This window comes from Nyctereutes procyonoides, unplaced genomic scaffold, assembly GCF_905146905.1.
Source record: "Nyctereutes procyonoides isolate TBG_1078 unplaced genomic scaffold, NYPRO_anot_genome, whole genome shotgun sequence".
NCBI classification, from domain to species: Eukaryota; Metazoa; Chordata; class Mammalia; order Carnivora; family Canidae; genus Nyctereutes; species Nyctereutes procyonoides.
In genome coordinates this window covers 75,309,965-75,323,876 of record NW_026575140.1, presented here as the reverse complement: position 1 = coordinate 75,323,876, position 13,912 = coordinate 75,309,965, and the positions used below count along the sequence as shown (strand labels likewise).

General features: G+C 55.2%; 2 protein-coding genes across 9 annotated transcripts in view; one reads left to right on the top strand and one right to left on the bottom strand.

Annotated features, from left to right (window-relative positions):
* LOC129496708 (uncharacterized) overlaps positions 1–13,912 on the bottom strand; it is a 283,680-nt gene that overhangs the window by 40,446 nt on the left and 229,322 nt on the right. The window lies entirely within an intron of this gene.
* LOC129496936 (transforming acidic coiled-coil-containing protein 3-like) lies at positions 5,084–8,188 on the top strand. Its single transcript, XM_055305284.1, has 2 exons — positions 5,084–5,150; positions 7,605–8,188. Exons 1-2 carry the CDS (start codon positions 5,084–5,086, stop codon positions 8,186–8,188), a joined length of 651 nt encoding a protein of 216 aa, XP_055161259.1.

The following is a 13,912-nucleotide window of genomic DNA, read 5'->3' as shown; positions in this document are numbered from 1 at the left end:
AGATGGATGGGTGGGTGGATGGGTGGGTGGGTAGATGTGTAAATCTTTATCATGTGTGCTACTACTAAGCAGATCTCCCTCACCCAGTACTTGAGCTGTCAATTTTTTCCCCTAAATGTGGTAATTTTCATTTTTCTCTGCTATCCATTTATCGTAATGATCGGGGTCAGTATTTCAGCCCGTTGCGGTCCTTTTAGATGATTCTAACAGTTCAGTTCACAGCAGACGTTTGTTGAAACCCTGGTGAAAGGAAAGAGGCAGACTTTAGGGTCCAACTGACCTTGATTCCATCCCTAGTTGTACCATTTATCAGCTGTGTGTACCTAAGGCAAGTTGCTTGCCTTCCCTGAGCTTTATAATTCAAGCTGTAAGAATAGACTGCTGAGATGAATAAAAACAGTTGTATATAGAGAAAGTTATTTGTAAAGCAGATAATAGTGGCACCTACCACAGAGGGCTGCTGTAGGGATTAAAGGCGAATCATCCCTTTGTAAAGTACTTAACACAATGCCTGGAACAGAGCGAGGGCTCTGTCGAGTTAAGCTAGGCTAGAATTATCTCTTACTATTATTTTCCCCACTGCCTATCTGCCCTACGCAGCAAACTGTGGCAGGGAAATGGAACCTGTCATGGAAATGACATCAGGCCTTAGGGCACTTGCCAAGTCCCTGCTAGGGGCTCAGCTCTGTGCCTTCCTGGCTACACAGCAACCACCATGATTTGCATTGTCCCACAAGACCCCCCCATCCGGTGGGAGGGACACAGGTGTAGAGGAGCTGGGATGTGTCCCTCTGAGGCACGGTCCTGATGGAGATCCCTGAGGCCATGTTTACCCCAGGGAAAAGGCTTCCAATGTGTTCTCCAGAGTGGCATCTGCCAAAATGCCCCAGGAGGCTCCTGAGGTGGAAAGCAAAAGGATGGGTCTCAGCTTCCATCTGTTTTACCTACCAGGATTCCGTGTAAGGTTTTAGTATTTTGTTGCTTTTACCTTCACATATATTTTTAATTGAGGAACACTGTACAAACAATAGAGTGTACCGACCTTAAGGGTGCAGCGGCACATGCACCCATGTCACCACCACCCACCCCACATCAAGACACAGATGCTCACTCAAGCTCCCTGTGTGTCTGGCTTCTTTCACCCCATATGATGGCTGTGAGATGCACCCATGAGGCGTGTTTTTGCTTGCTGTGTAATACTGCGTTGTGTGAATCTGCTGCAATGCATTGCTTCTCTCCCGGATGTGTTTGGTGTTTCCAGTTGGGGCTAGTTATGACTAAGGTTGCTACAACATTCTCATATGTAACTTTGCGGCACACAACACTCATTTCTGTTTGGCATAAACCTGGGAGTGGGATGGGGATTAGCAGATCCAGCCAAACGGTCTTCCAAAGTGATTGTGCCAACTCATGCCCCCACCAGGAGGGTACAAGGGTTCTCTTACCCCGCTTCCTTGCCTATGCACGCTGTCATCTGTTCCTTCAGGTGTAGCTGTGCTGGTGGGGGCAGAGTGGCATCCCATTGTGACTTCCATTTGCCTTTCCCTGATGACTAAGGATGTCAAGCACATCTTCATATGACTGACTGAGATTCGGGGTTTTGAAAGGACCCTAGGCTTTAAAGAAAATTTCGAAAGCCCATTGTCATGCACTTCCAGGAAGAGGGGTTAGTGTCCTTCCAGCTATGCCGTGGCCCTCCTCAGACAGGTCCCTTGTTCTGGGGGCCCAGGAGGCACTGGGGAGCAGGACGGGTTGGGGAGAGCCAGAGAAGGAGGGAGGACGGCGTGCGCTCTGGACGGGTCCCAGAGCCTCAGGAAGGGCCAGCCGTCAGGAGAGTCACATCCTGACACAAAACAGAGTAACACCCTGTGGTTCGATGAGGTGTGGAGCACCACAGTGGCCACGCTGGGTGAGGCTGGCTGGGAAACCTTCCACTGCTGCCCAGACTGAGACTTAAGCAATGCACGTATCCTAGGGTTTCACAAGAAGAGCAGGGGACAGTGAGCCTCACCCAGCTGCCATTTTCACTGAGGACTGTGAAGGGTTGGAGGGAAAGGCTGGTGGTCAGAGCTGGATGGCAGGAAGGAGGCATGGAGGGGCTGGGAAGAGGCCAGACTGGGAATCAGGGCTCTACTTCCATCATAGCCACTTCTCAAGCAAGGCTCCTCGCCTCCCAGTCCGTCCCTATCAGTATGTGGGACAAAGAGCTTGGAAGCTGGGAGCCTCGGCCTCTCCTGGGCTGCTTCTGGACACCGAGTGGGGCTGGAGTAGGAGGTCCCCCGGAGCTCCTCAGCAGCCCCAATACTGATGAGTCACCACACCCCATCCATCACCTCCATCTACTGCAATCGATCCAGAGACTAGATGTCCGGGGTGATAGTGGCCAGAGCAGCTCTCAGAGGAGCCTGGCTGGCTGTGTGGGAGGGCGGGCAGTGGCCTGTCGGGCCGTTCTCACCCCGCTTACTGGTGAGAACCCCCCACTCTGCCCTCCCCCACACAGAAGTGAAGAATCTGGTCCCACTAACAAAGATCCAAGCCTCTACATGGGCTGAGCAGAGAAGGGGTCCCCAATAGGTAAGATCACAATGAGAATGTCTTTTCTGGCAGGCCACTTAGGGAGTCCCAGGGTAGGGGGATGGCCAGACCCCAGGAAAGACTGGCTGCTGTCTCCAGAGCTTTCCTCCAGAGAAGGAAAAATTAGGGGTTTTGATCAATGAAAAGTGTTGATCCCTACACAGAGTTCTTTCAGGAGGCATCCCAGCCCCCTAAGGGATCTAGGGCCCCCCACTGGTTGGTACCAGCCTTCCTACAGGCTCTAGAGAGAGACAGCACACAGCCTGGCTGGGAAAACGCACCATCCAACATCTGCCCATCCTCTTTTGTGTTTTCTGCCATCACCTTCCAGCGATCAGGTTCTCCCTCCCCAAGCCTGGGCCCTTGGGTGTCACACCCAGTGCCCAAAGCTTTTGGCCCTACAGCACAACACATGCAGCTCCCAAGCAAGATATTCACCTGCCTGCTTTAGAATTACAAATCACTGGGACACCTGGGTGGCTCAGTGATTGAGCACCTGCCTTCAGCTCAGGGCATGATCCCGGGGTCCTGGGACTGAGTCCTGCATCAGGCTCCTGCATGGAGCCTGCTTCTCCCTCTGCCTATGTCTCTGCCTCTCTCTCTTAAATAAAATCTTTTTTAAAAATAAATCTTCACCTCAGTCTCAGAAGGTGGGCAGTATTATTATCACCATCCCAAGACACAGAGAAGTGAAGAGATGAAGAGAGCTGCTCAAGTCATGGAGTTAGCTCTTGGGGGTAGGGAGGAACCTGGCTTCTAACCACTGTACCCTCTGCCCACTGCCCGAAACCATAGAGACTCTAAAGAGCAGAGCTATGTCCTGACCACAGGGCTGGAAGAGAGCCAGGAGAGGGGCCACACCAGCCTCACTCGTAGGGGGGTGAGAGACCCTGGGCCTGAAACAAGTTTCAGTATGCCCATGAAATAGCAAGTGCCCCAGGCAGGGGACAACTGAGCGTGTGGGAACCTCGTTTGGTATCAGATGGAGTCATCCGAGACAGGTGGGGCTCCCGGGGGGGAAAGTTTTCCTGGAAAAGATGGTATCAAAGATGACTTCGTAAAACGGAAGTGATCTGGAAAAGCCTGTTGAAAACCCAGCACCCAGAGAGGACGTCCATGTAAAGGTTTGCAGCAGGAATCAAATAGACTGGGCCAGGCCCCTTGGGCTGCAGGAAGGGAAGCTGTGTGCCCCAGGATTCTCACGGCCAGCTGGGGAGGTAAGCAGGAGGCAGGTCTTCCTGGCCCCATTTAGCTGATGATTAACCAGAGGCTCAGGAAGCTAAATGTCTTGCCCAAAGTCACACAGGTGGTGAGGAGTAGACTCATAACTTGGATTCAGGCCTTTTGACTCCAAGCCAAGTGCTCTTTGCAATGTAGCGAACTTCTTATTAAAAAGAACCAAAATGCCACCACGGCTCACAGTTTCGCAATGGTTTATAACTTGCAAAACACACTGAACACACACAGCCCCGTGTGAGGTAGAGCTCCGGAGTCTTGAAGCTTAGCCCAGACCACCCCCTCTCCCCACCCAGAACACTGGTGGGCGGTCCCCCTTTTGGAGCTATGCAGGCCTGGGTGCAGCCACCAAATCTGTCTCTCATTGGCTTGGTGCTTGAGGCCAGGGCTGTAATATGGAGACAATAACGCCTACTTCGAGGGCCACAGGGAGGGGCAAGTAGGGCACAACCGAGGAGCCTGTGCACAGGACACACCATCTCCATACCACCCCCACCCAGCCCCACGCGCCCACCTAAATGCTCAGCCCCTGTCCCCATCAGACTTCCTCCGGCACCCCTTCCGGGGAGGACCTGGAGTCCAGGTGTCCCCATTTCTCTTAAGATTGTTTTCCCCTGAGGGAAAAACAGATGAACCAAATCCTCTTTCTGAGGCATCCCATGGTGCTGCTCCTAGAACTTGCCAGAACTAAACTGCCCCACTCCTCCTCCCCTCCCTAGATGTGTCTAGGTCTTGAAGTCTTCCAGAATTCTTGAGTCTTCCGCACCCCCTCGGGTTTTAAAGCTCATTGCCAACCCGCCCCCACACACCCCATCTGAGAATCAGAGCCCCTCCTGAGTGGAGGGGATTTGCACCTGCCACCTTGGCAAGGCCCAGAGAAAAGCCATTAAGTTTCATTACATTTTAACATAAGCGTTTTCACATCTAAATCCCCTCTCATTTCAATAACTCCAGACTGTGCTGTGATTACTCTCGATATGTATTTGGTTTGGGAGATTTTCTACAGGGAGAAGCCCTGATGTGGGGTCCTGGGATGATGGAGGGCCCCTTCCCCAGGATGGACAGCCAGTCCTGCCTTTGTTTTAGGATTTCTACCCTTTCTGATTCCCTTGAGACACCCTCCCCCCCCCAGCCTGTCATGCTAATGTGTCCTTGTGGGGGGTGATGCTGTCCAGGGCTGAAGGCCCATTGACTCCAGAATCACCTCTGGCCACCTCCTAGGTGCCTTGCAAGTGTGAGCCAAACCTACTTCCAGCTTAGTGGAGGCAGGACCATGGGTGCTCTGAAGCTGGAGCAGCTCTGCCCCCATGGGGTTCGAAATGTGAATCCCAGCAAGGGTGGTCATGACCTTGAGGACACTTGGGAAAAGCCACTTTTCTCTTGTGCCTCAGTCTTCTTACCTGTAAAGCAGTCTGCCTGTTTCCCACGATTGTACCAAAGACATGAGAACACAGGTGAAAGCCCTTTGTAAAGCCCGAACTTCTATGTGATTATAAAGAATCACCATGGTGCAATGACCTCTCAGAATCATCTCCCACCAAGTAGCCTCCAATGCCCTGCCTCAATACCTCCAAGGACAGGGACCTCACTTCCTTCCAGGGAAGCCCAAGCTTTCTGCCTGCAGTGCTGACCTCCAAGAGATTTCTCAGGAGTCTGTGACTGGATGACAAATGACATTAGGATAAGAAATAGGTTCTCCATGAACTCGGCCACTCCTGTGTTTTTATATTGCCTGTTTTTATTTTCTTAGCCATGTTCCTTTTGAAAAATGCTCGGCTTGTCCCAGTGAAATAAAGTGGAAGAATGACTTGGCCCTATGGACAGTGATTGATGTGTGGCAAGAAGTTTAGGAGAGCAGGGCCACATACTGGGTGATGGGGGGGTTGCTTTGAGGACTGCCTCCACCCCTGTACGCCCCCCTCCCCGACCCCTGACACTGAGCCATAGCCTGTGGAGAGGGGCACCAAGGAGGGCAAGAGCCTATAAAAACTGGAGGCGTGACCCCTCATAGGCCATCCTCAAACAATCCAGGGGAAGCCCTGGCCTTTGCTGGGGTGGGTGAGGGTCTCCTTGGGCACCATGGAGACTGGGAGGGAGTGATGGGCCCCCCTGCGCAGGCAGCGGGGGGCTCAGAGGACAAGCTGTTTCTGAGACCTGGGGCAGCGTGCATGTTGCAGTGGGAGAGGGCTGGTGAACCTCTTACACCCCAGACCATGCCCTGTGGGGGGAGGCAGATAAATGGCTTCCCCAGGCCCCCAGCCCTACTTCGGGCTGGATACCCCTACCCCTCGCTCATCCCCTCTCTCAGAGAGAACGTCGTCGGGTCAGGCCCCTGCCTGGATCCCCATCAGGGATCCCCATCAGAGAGATAGTCCCTCCCCCCCAGGAATGTGCGTGAAATCCCGTAACTCTCCCCAGCTGGGCCTGACCTTGGAGGGGGCTCTGAAACAAACCCAGTGGCAGGGGGAGAGCTTCTGGGAAAGTCAGCCTCTTCCATGATCCTTTTTTCTCCTAACAACTCAAGGTGTGAAGAGCCAATGGGAGGGGCTGGGAGGTCTGGAGACCCCGGGGAGAGCATTCCAGATGGCCAGAACACCTTGTGCAAAATAGTGTCATAGCCTCTCACACTGCGTGCACGCACACACACACATGCTGGGAGACCCTGACCCCTTGTCCCAGAGCTCACGCAGGCCTAGACAAGTTGGGCTTTATGGATCACAACCAGCAAAGGACTAGGAAAAGCTGAAGGGAAGACTGAGAGACCAACAGGAAGGATTAGGGCAGGGGCCCCAGCCCCGGCTGCCTGGGATTTGCCCAAGGAGCAGTTATGTCCCTGCCCTGCTAGAAACTACGCTTACTAAGCACTGACTAAGCACAGGCACCATGCTAATACCCGAACACACCTTACCTCATTTACACCTGACAACAACCCTGCTGTTAGTCCCATCTTACAGATGAGGACACTGAGGCTCAGAGGGTTTGAGTGAGTTGCCGGGGATTACACAGCTACCTAAGTGATAAACTCAAGACTGAGCTGGCCTGTCCTCCTCTACAGATGACCCTGGAACCAGAGGCAGCAGGGGGCATGAAAACCCCCCAGGCAGGGCCCTCAAGAGGGCCGGTCAGAGCACCGCACTGAGGATCCGGATGGCTGGGTTCCTGTCTCATTTCCATCACCAGTGAGCTGTGTGGCCCTGAGCATTTTACTAAGCTTCTCTGAGCCTCCACCTACCCATCTGACAACAGGCAAAGGGTTGCAGGCATCAAGTGAGATACTTTAGGTAAAAGTACATGTACAATATAAGTGATATCATGACAACACTTTAGCGAGAGATGCCAAACTTTCGGGGATCAGCATCATCACCATTATTAGCAGCAGCATCACCACCATCGATTTACACTTAATGAATAGTAGTGACGAAAAGAGTGGCCATTTATTACACATGCTATGTGCCAGTCACTGTGCTAGGCCCCTTCTGGAATCTACATCTGCCCAAGCCAAATGGAACAGAAGTCAGGGGCTAGGGAGATAGGAGGACCGGCTGCACACCTGGAGCCTTCAATCTCCATCCAGGAGGTCTGAACAGGTGACTGCAAAGGGACCCCTACTTGAGTCCGGAGCCTAAGCAAATTCTGTGGCCAAAGAGAAAAGGCTGTTGACACTAACGCTGATTTCTAAGAGAAGAGACAGGCTTGAAGCACAACCCAGTCCAGAGCTTTGACCCCCAGCGCCCGCCCAGGGCCACCCCAGGCTGTGGACTAGAGACTCAGGCCCCCTAGCTCTCCAGCCCAAGGGAAGAAGAAGGCAGAGGCCTTGCTGGAGAAGAACTCCTTGCTGAGGAGCAGGTGTGACACACTCCATGCGAAGAATCTGGAAATGGGGAAGATAATGGAAGAGTTTGAGGGGCTCGAGTATCAGGGGATGGAGGAGGCTCAGAAACAGAAGGAACTAGCAAAAGCTGAGATCCAGAAGATTCTAAAGGAAAAAGACCAGTTGGCTACAGACCTGAGCTCCATGGAAAAGTCTTTCTCTGACCTCTTCAAGCGGTTTGAGAAACAGAAGGAAGTGATCGAGGGGTATCACACGAATGAAGAATCTCTGAAGAAGTGTGTCGAAGATTACATAGTGAGGATAGAGAAGGAGGGCCAGTGGTACCAGGCCCTGAAGGCCCACGCAGAAGAGAAGCTCAAGCTGGCCAGCGAGGAGATCGCCCAGGTGCGTGGCAAGGCCCAAGCGGAGGCCCTGGCCTTCCAGGCCAGCCTGAGGAAGGAGCAGGTGCGCATCCAGTCACTGGAGAAGACAGTAAAGCAGAAGACTAAGGAAAATGAAGAATTAGCCCCAATCTGTGATGACCTCATTTCCAAGATGGAGATCTGACCTGAAGCCCCATCCTGAGGACGAGCTACCCTAGCCGGGTCGCTGCAGGCTGGCCGCATCAGTTCAGGCCTCTGGGTGGGTTCCCTCACCGCCTTGGCTCAGGGGAAGGTGCCCCCCCCCGCCCCCCGATGTAGGGAAGAGAGGGTTATGTCCACTCCTGGGCAAAGGGAGAGGAGATTTCTACAACCTCCAAATGTGATCATATAGCAGCCACTCAGCCTGGAGACCTGGGCAGACGGAACTGAGGAAAGAGAGACAGAGATGCAGGGGCTGCAGCAAGCTGGAATGCAGTCAGGCACGCGTGGGAAGGGAGGTGGGGCCCCGCAGGAGTTCCCGGGGGGCCTCGGACCTTAGTCTTGATGCTGAGGCCTCAGGGCTACAGGGCTGCCACTGCTGGTTGCCAGAAGCCTTGCTGCCCTTCCCTGTCCCCAGCCACGGCCCCAGGGGTGCCCTGGCCTCTATGGTCAGAAGGTCCCTATCAGGGGTGCCTGAGTGGCTCAGCAGTTGAGTGTCTGCCTTCGGCTCAGGCTGTGATCCCGGGTCCTGGGATCGAGTCCCACATTGCATTCCTGGCAGGGACCCTGCTTCTCCCTCTGCCTGTGTCTCTGCCTCTCTCCGTTTGTCTCTCATGAATAAATAAATACAACCTTAAAAAAAAAAAAAGAATGCCCCTATCACCTGCAGATCAGGACCTGCATTCTCACAGTTGAGCTTCTGTAAAATGACAAGATTAAAACAGGTCTTGGGAGCCCTGACTCCATCTGGCACTTAGAGATGCAGGATACCCACGAGACTGCTGGGCTGCCTTCAGACCCCCCAAGAGAGGAGAGCAGTCCAGAGGGCCCCCACTCAGGCTCTCGCCACCTGCCTCTGGCCAGCAGGAAGGAGCCACACTCCTGCACACCTGGGCTGGCCAAATGGCCAGGTGGACTCTGGCCCACTGGGTGGGCCCCCTTGGCAATGTAATCAGTCTCTCCCCCACCCAGCCTGTTCTACCTCTAGGCATTGGGGCCACATTCAGACACCCTTCTGAGCTCCTCAGGTCCCCCAGAACCACCTGTTCTGTCTGCACCACTGTAGGCAAGCAGAGGGCAGACCAACCCAGGACAGCTTGATGAGCAGAAGGGCCACGTGCTGCCCCAAGGGGCTCTGAAAGAGGTAGCTACAGGGGAGCTCTGGTCAGTCCAGCCCCTGAGAAACCAGTGTCTCTGTCCCCAGGCAGGGGTAGCAGGACAGAGGGTGTCACATTACCTACGGATAAAAGCTAAACCTCTGAGTGAGGTGGGCCTCCTCCCCTGCCCCAGACTCCTGCCCTGTCCATCTCCCCTTGCATCACATTTCCTGGCCACATCCCAAACTTGCAATTTTTCTCATATAGCCCACATTTCACCTGTGGTCATTGCAATACTCCTCACCTCGCCTCCAATGTTCTCCTCTTCTTCTCCCGGTAAACTCCTATTAACCTTTCAAAACCCTGCTCCAAAGGCCCCTCCTGTGTGAAGCCATGAACTCCTAGAGCTACTCTCTTCTGTATACCTCTCCTGGATCTCTTACAGTCTTCTTTTGAAGAATCACAAAATAGGGGGCTTATTTCCCCGACGAGCCAGGGCCAAGACCCCCAACACCCATCACAGTGCCTGACACATAGTTGGTGCTCGGGACATATTTATTGAACTAAAGGAGGGGTGATGGGTAGAGCAAGTGAGCATGCCACGAAGCCACTGAGCGAGGGCTGGGGGTTCAGGACCACTGGGGCCTGGTTGAGGGTCATGGTGGTAGGGAGAAGCAGACTGATATTATCAAACATTGGGTGAAACCCAAGCTCCTCACACTTCCCATCATGGGGACTTACTGCAACAGGCAGATCTGTTTTGTTTTTAAGATTTTATTTATTTGAGAGAGAGAGAGCATGAGCTGGAGTGGGAGGGGCAGAGGGAGAGGGAGAAGAAGACTCCCAGCTGAGCAGGGAGTCCGATGCAGGACTTGATCCCAGGACCCTGAGATCATGACCTGAGCTGAAGGCAGATGCTTAACCGACTGAGCCACCCAGGGGCCCTGGGCAGACCTGGTTTGAGGAAGAGCCAGGAAGCCCCTGACTGTCCCTGGCCTGCAGCCCCCCTAGACTACAACCTAGGTCTGTGTTTATCTCTCAACTGGGGATTTTGCATTCTCAGTCCAAGGGCAGGAAAACCAGGTGTGTTGTCACCATGTGACAGGTGAGAACACGGAGGCTTAGAGGTGTCACTGGCGTGGTCCCAGAAACAGGCAGGAGGCAGTTGGTCTCTGGGGCCTGAGCCAAGGCAGGTGCAAGCTCTGTCTGGAGGGTGGCTCCTGTGTCACAGACAGACCGGGCCCTGCTCCTAGAAGGAAAAGAGGGACTGCAGAAGTCGACCTTGTCCAATTCCAGCTGCGGCGTTTCTGGCAGTGGGACTCGGGACCACCGACTTGGCCTCTCCGAGCTTTCTCAGTAGGATAAGCCCAACAGAACCAGCCTCAGCCCTGTGCCCAGGTAGGCTCACAGGAGATGCTCTCCATAGGCCTGACCCCCTCCCTCACAGAGGGATCCCCGGCTCTCCCGGGCCCTCCACTCAAGCCCCAGCCAGGCTCAGCTGCCTGTAGGTGACCAGTCCTGCCCGAAAGCCCATGCAGCTGGGGCTGGGGTGGGGGTGCGCATTTGTCCTGGTGTAATTAGAGAATGTCTGAGGGTTCAGTGCCAGGGCTCCAGCTGGGGCCAGCGCTGGGCCCCCCACCTCACAGCTGTCAAGGGGAGGCTCAGACACAAAGCAACCCAGGGCGAGGAGGTCGGCAGGGATGTGTCTGGGCAGGCGACGCAGCTTCCTGCCATATGAGGGGCCAGAACTACTTAGACCCGCAGCCTCATTGGAGAATGTCACACGGATGCAGTCCCCCCGGCCCGCTCTGTACTGCCTGGCCGGGTGACCTTGGGCAAAGTACTTAACCTCTCTGGGCCTCCTTTTTCTCACTGGGAGTAACATCATCTAATTTTGCGGGCTTGACATGAGGATCAAACAAACCCCGGGTCAGCACAGGTGCCTGACACAGACGTCAATCAGGCCAATTGCTCTTCCTTGCCTTTCCCTGGCCCCATGTCTCATCCTCCCTCCGCTAGTGTTTCTCTCCACCAGGGTGGGGACCCTCCAGAGGAATCAGGCAGGGCCCCGGGTCTCTTGGGACCTGGCACTCATATTTTGGACCTTTGTCCTCATGCCCACACTGGTGCGTGCACAGGGCCACTTGCTGCATGTTGCCGTCTGCACCGTAAGCATGACATAAGGCCCCTTACAAGGGCATGCGTGTGTGTATCCTGGGGACTCTTGCAGCTTGTTCTCCTGCTCCAGTGGCCCCAGGGTCCCCGGGGGGAAGTCACCGGGAAGCAGGGAGTCGAGGCGGGACTGCCCCAAACCGTCTCCCCTTCCTGCCCAGGTCCACCGCGGGGCTGCTTCCCAGCCCTGGGATCAGCTGGCTCCAGGAGGAAAGAAACCGGAACTCTGTGACCCAGACAGGGTTTGTGGGCTTGTGCTACTTTTTTCACACTCTCATCATGCACCCAGCCAGCCCTCTGGAAGACCAGCCTGCCTCAGCTGCACGGAGAGGAAACGGGCACCTAGGTTTACCTGGCAGCCCCCCACGAACAAAATTCCCAAGTCCAGGGGAGAGGGTTGAGGCTTCTGCACCTACTGAGGGAAAGCAGAGGGTCTCTCAGAAGACTTTTAAGCAGGGCTGTGGCCTGATGAGGTTTTTAGAAAGATCACTGGGGCTCAAGCGTGGAGAAGAGCTCAGAGAGGACAAGACCGGAGGCAAGGAGGCTGGTGAGGCTGTCGCAGCCGCTCAGGGGACGCTGGTGGCTTGGACCAGGGTAGTGGCTCTGCAGCCTGGGAGGAGCAGCCATACGGAGAGCTGTCCAGGAGGCAGAAGGAAGAGGAATGGGACCCAGCAGAGTTGAGAGGCAGGGCCTGGGCCTTGTGCCTCCCTGTCACCCAGCACCAGACCAGCGCCTGGAACACAGCAGAGGAGCGATATTTGCTTGCAAAACCAGGGGAGAAGCAGGGTAGGAAGACCGCAGGGGCTGAAAACAGGAAGCCTTGAGGATAAAGAAGGAAGTCCAGGAAGGGGGTTGTGGTGGCTGCTAAGATGCTACTGTTTGCAGAAAAGCGGGCAAGGTTTGTGTAACTGGCTGAGGTTATCCCAGCCCTGGGAGTCTGCGACAGTTGAGAAGGGACAGTGCTGGTGGAGAGTCAAGGGCCCCAGGAGGGGTCTGGGTCTCCGGAGTCCCCAGGACACACACACACAGACACTGCCCTCCCAGCGGGGCCTCGGCCCACCAGCTGGGGATGGACAGATGCTGGGGATGGACAGGCACCCGGCCAGGGAGGGGCTGCAGCCTCGCTGGGAGCCAAGGCTGGTACTGAGGCCTCCCCCAGACACCGCCTGCGTCAGGGCACTGGGATGGAGCAGAGAGAGAGGCAGGTGCTTGTCAATCCCGCTTCGGGAAAATTGGCTCCATGATGTTTATGGCAAACTGCAATTTAGCGCCTTCATTCAGGTGCTCTTGTGTTTAATTATATATAATACGGTGTGGGGAGGGGAGAGGGGAGGAAGTATATAGGATTTTCTCACCAGTCCCTTCCTCCCTGCACATTGGAATGGTCAGAGGTGAGACATGGAGCCTAGCAGAGGGATGGAAAGGAGAGGCCCGGTGTGGCCGTGGTCTCCTCGATCTGGGACAGCAGGGCTGCCCAGAAAGCAATATGTACCCCCCAGTTCCCTGCCTCAGGCTCCTTTCCAGCAGCCTCATGGCATCCTTCTCTTCAGGGACAGCCAGTGGCTCAGGCTCGGGCTGAGAAATTGGTCAACGAACTGTCACAAGCCCCCAGGATCCTTTCTGGAGCCCAGAGAGAGTCAATGATTTGCCCCCCGACCCCCACCCCAGAGCAAGCTGCCTGTACCCCAGCACCACTTCTCCCTCCAGGGGCTAATGCTCCTAGGGGGCAACGGCCACGGGCCTCCAGACAGAGGGGGTGCTTAGACGGCGGCCCTCCAGGCCTTTCAGCTTCCACACTGGACAGACTTGGTTTGCCACCCACCCAGGGTCCCCGTGCAATCTGCGTCTCCACCTTCCCTCCCATCCTACCACCCTCCCTCTCCAGAGCTGGGAGGGCAAAGCACCAATTAGTTCATTTGCTTGTTTAATTGGGTAGGGAGGGGAAGAAAATTAAGCTCCTCAACAGGAATCCTCCCTGCAGGGCCAGAGATAGAATGAGGGGGTGGGGACCCCCATCTCTGAGCACCCCTCCGCCTGCCCTGGTTCCCCCACCCCCGCCCCCACCTCCATGCCCCAGATCCCCAGATCAGAGTCTGGGATTGAGGGCCCCGGGGAGGCGGAGTAGGAGGTCTACCCCAGCCTAACTGGGACATCCCCTCACCCACCCTCCCAGAACCAGCATGATCGGGGAGGGGAGCCGGTACAGGGGCTGCTTCAGGGTCTGATTCTCCTGCTTCAGGCCCACCTCTCTGACTCCAAGAGTCCAGAGTCCTCTCTCTCTTCCTCCCTCTCATCCTCTCTCTCTCTCTCTCTCTCTCTCTCTCTCTCTCTCCCTTCATCTCTGGGCTCCAGAAAAGCCCCTCCACCAGAGGGGCCCAGGAGAAGTGGCCAGGTTCCTAGCGGGCACCGCGGCCCTGGTCCTCATCCTTGGTGTGGCTCTT

Bases quoted from the DNA above. Each gene is read 5' to 3' on its own strand.
- LOC129496936 (XM_055305284.1), top strand. From the start codon at position 5,084: ATGGGTGCTCTGAAGCTGGAGCAGCTCTGCCCCCATGGGGTTCGAAAT. The intron at 5,151-7,604 runs GTCATGACCTTG...CTCCAGCCCAAG, and splicing joins TGTGAATCCCAGCAAGGGTG to GGAAGAAGAAGGCAGAGGCC.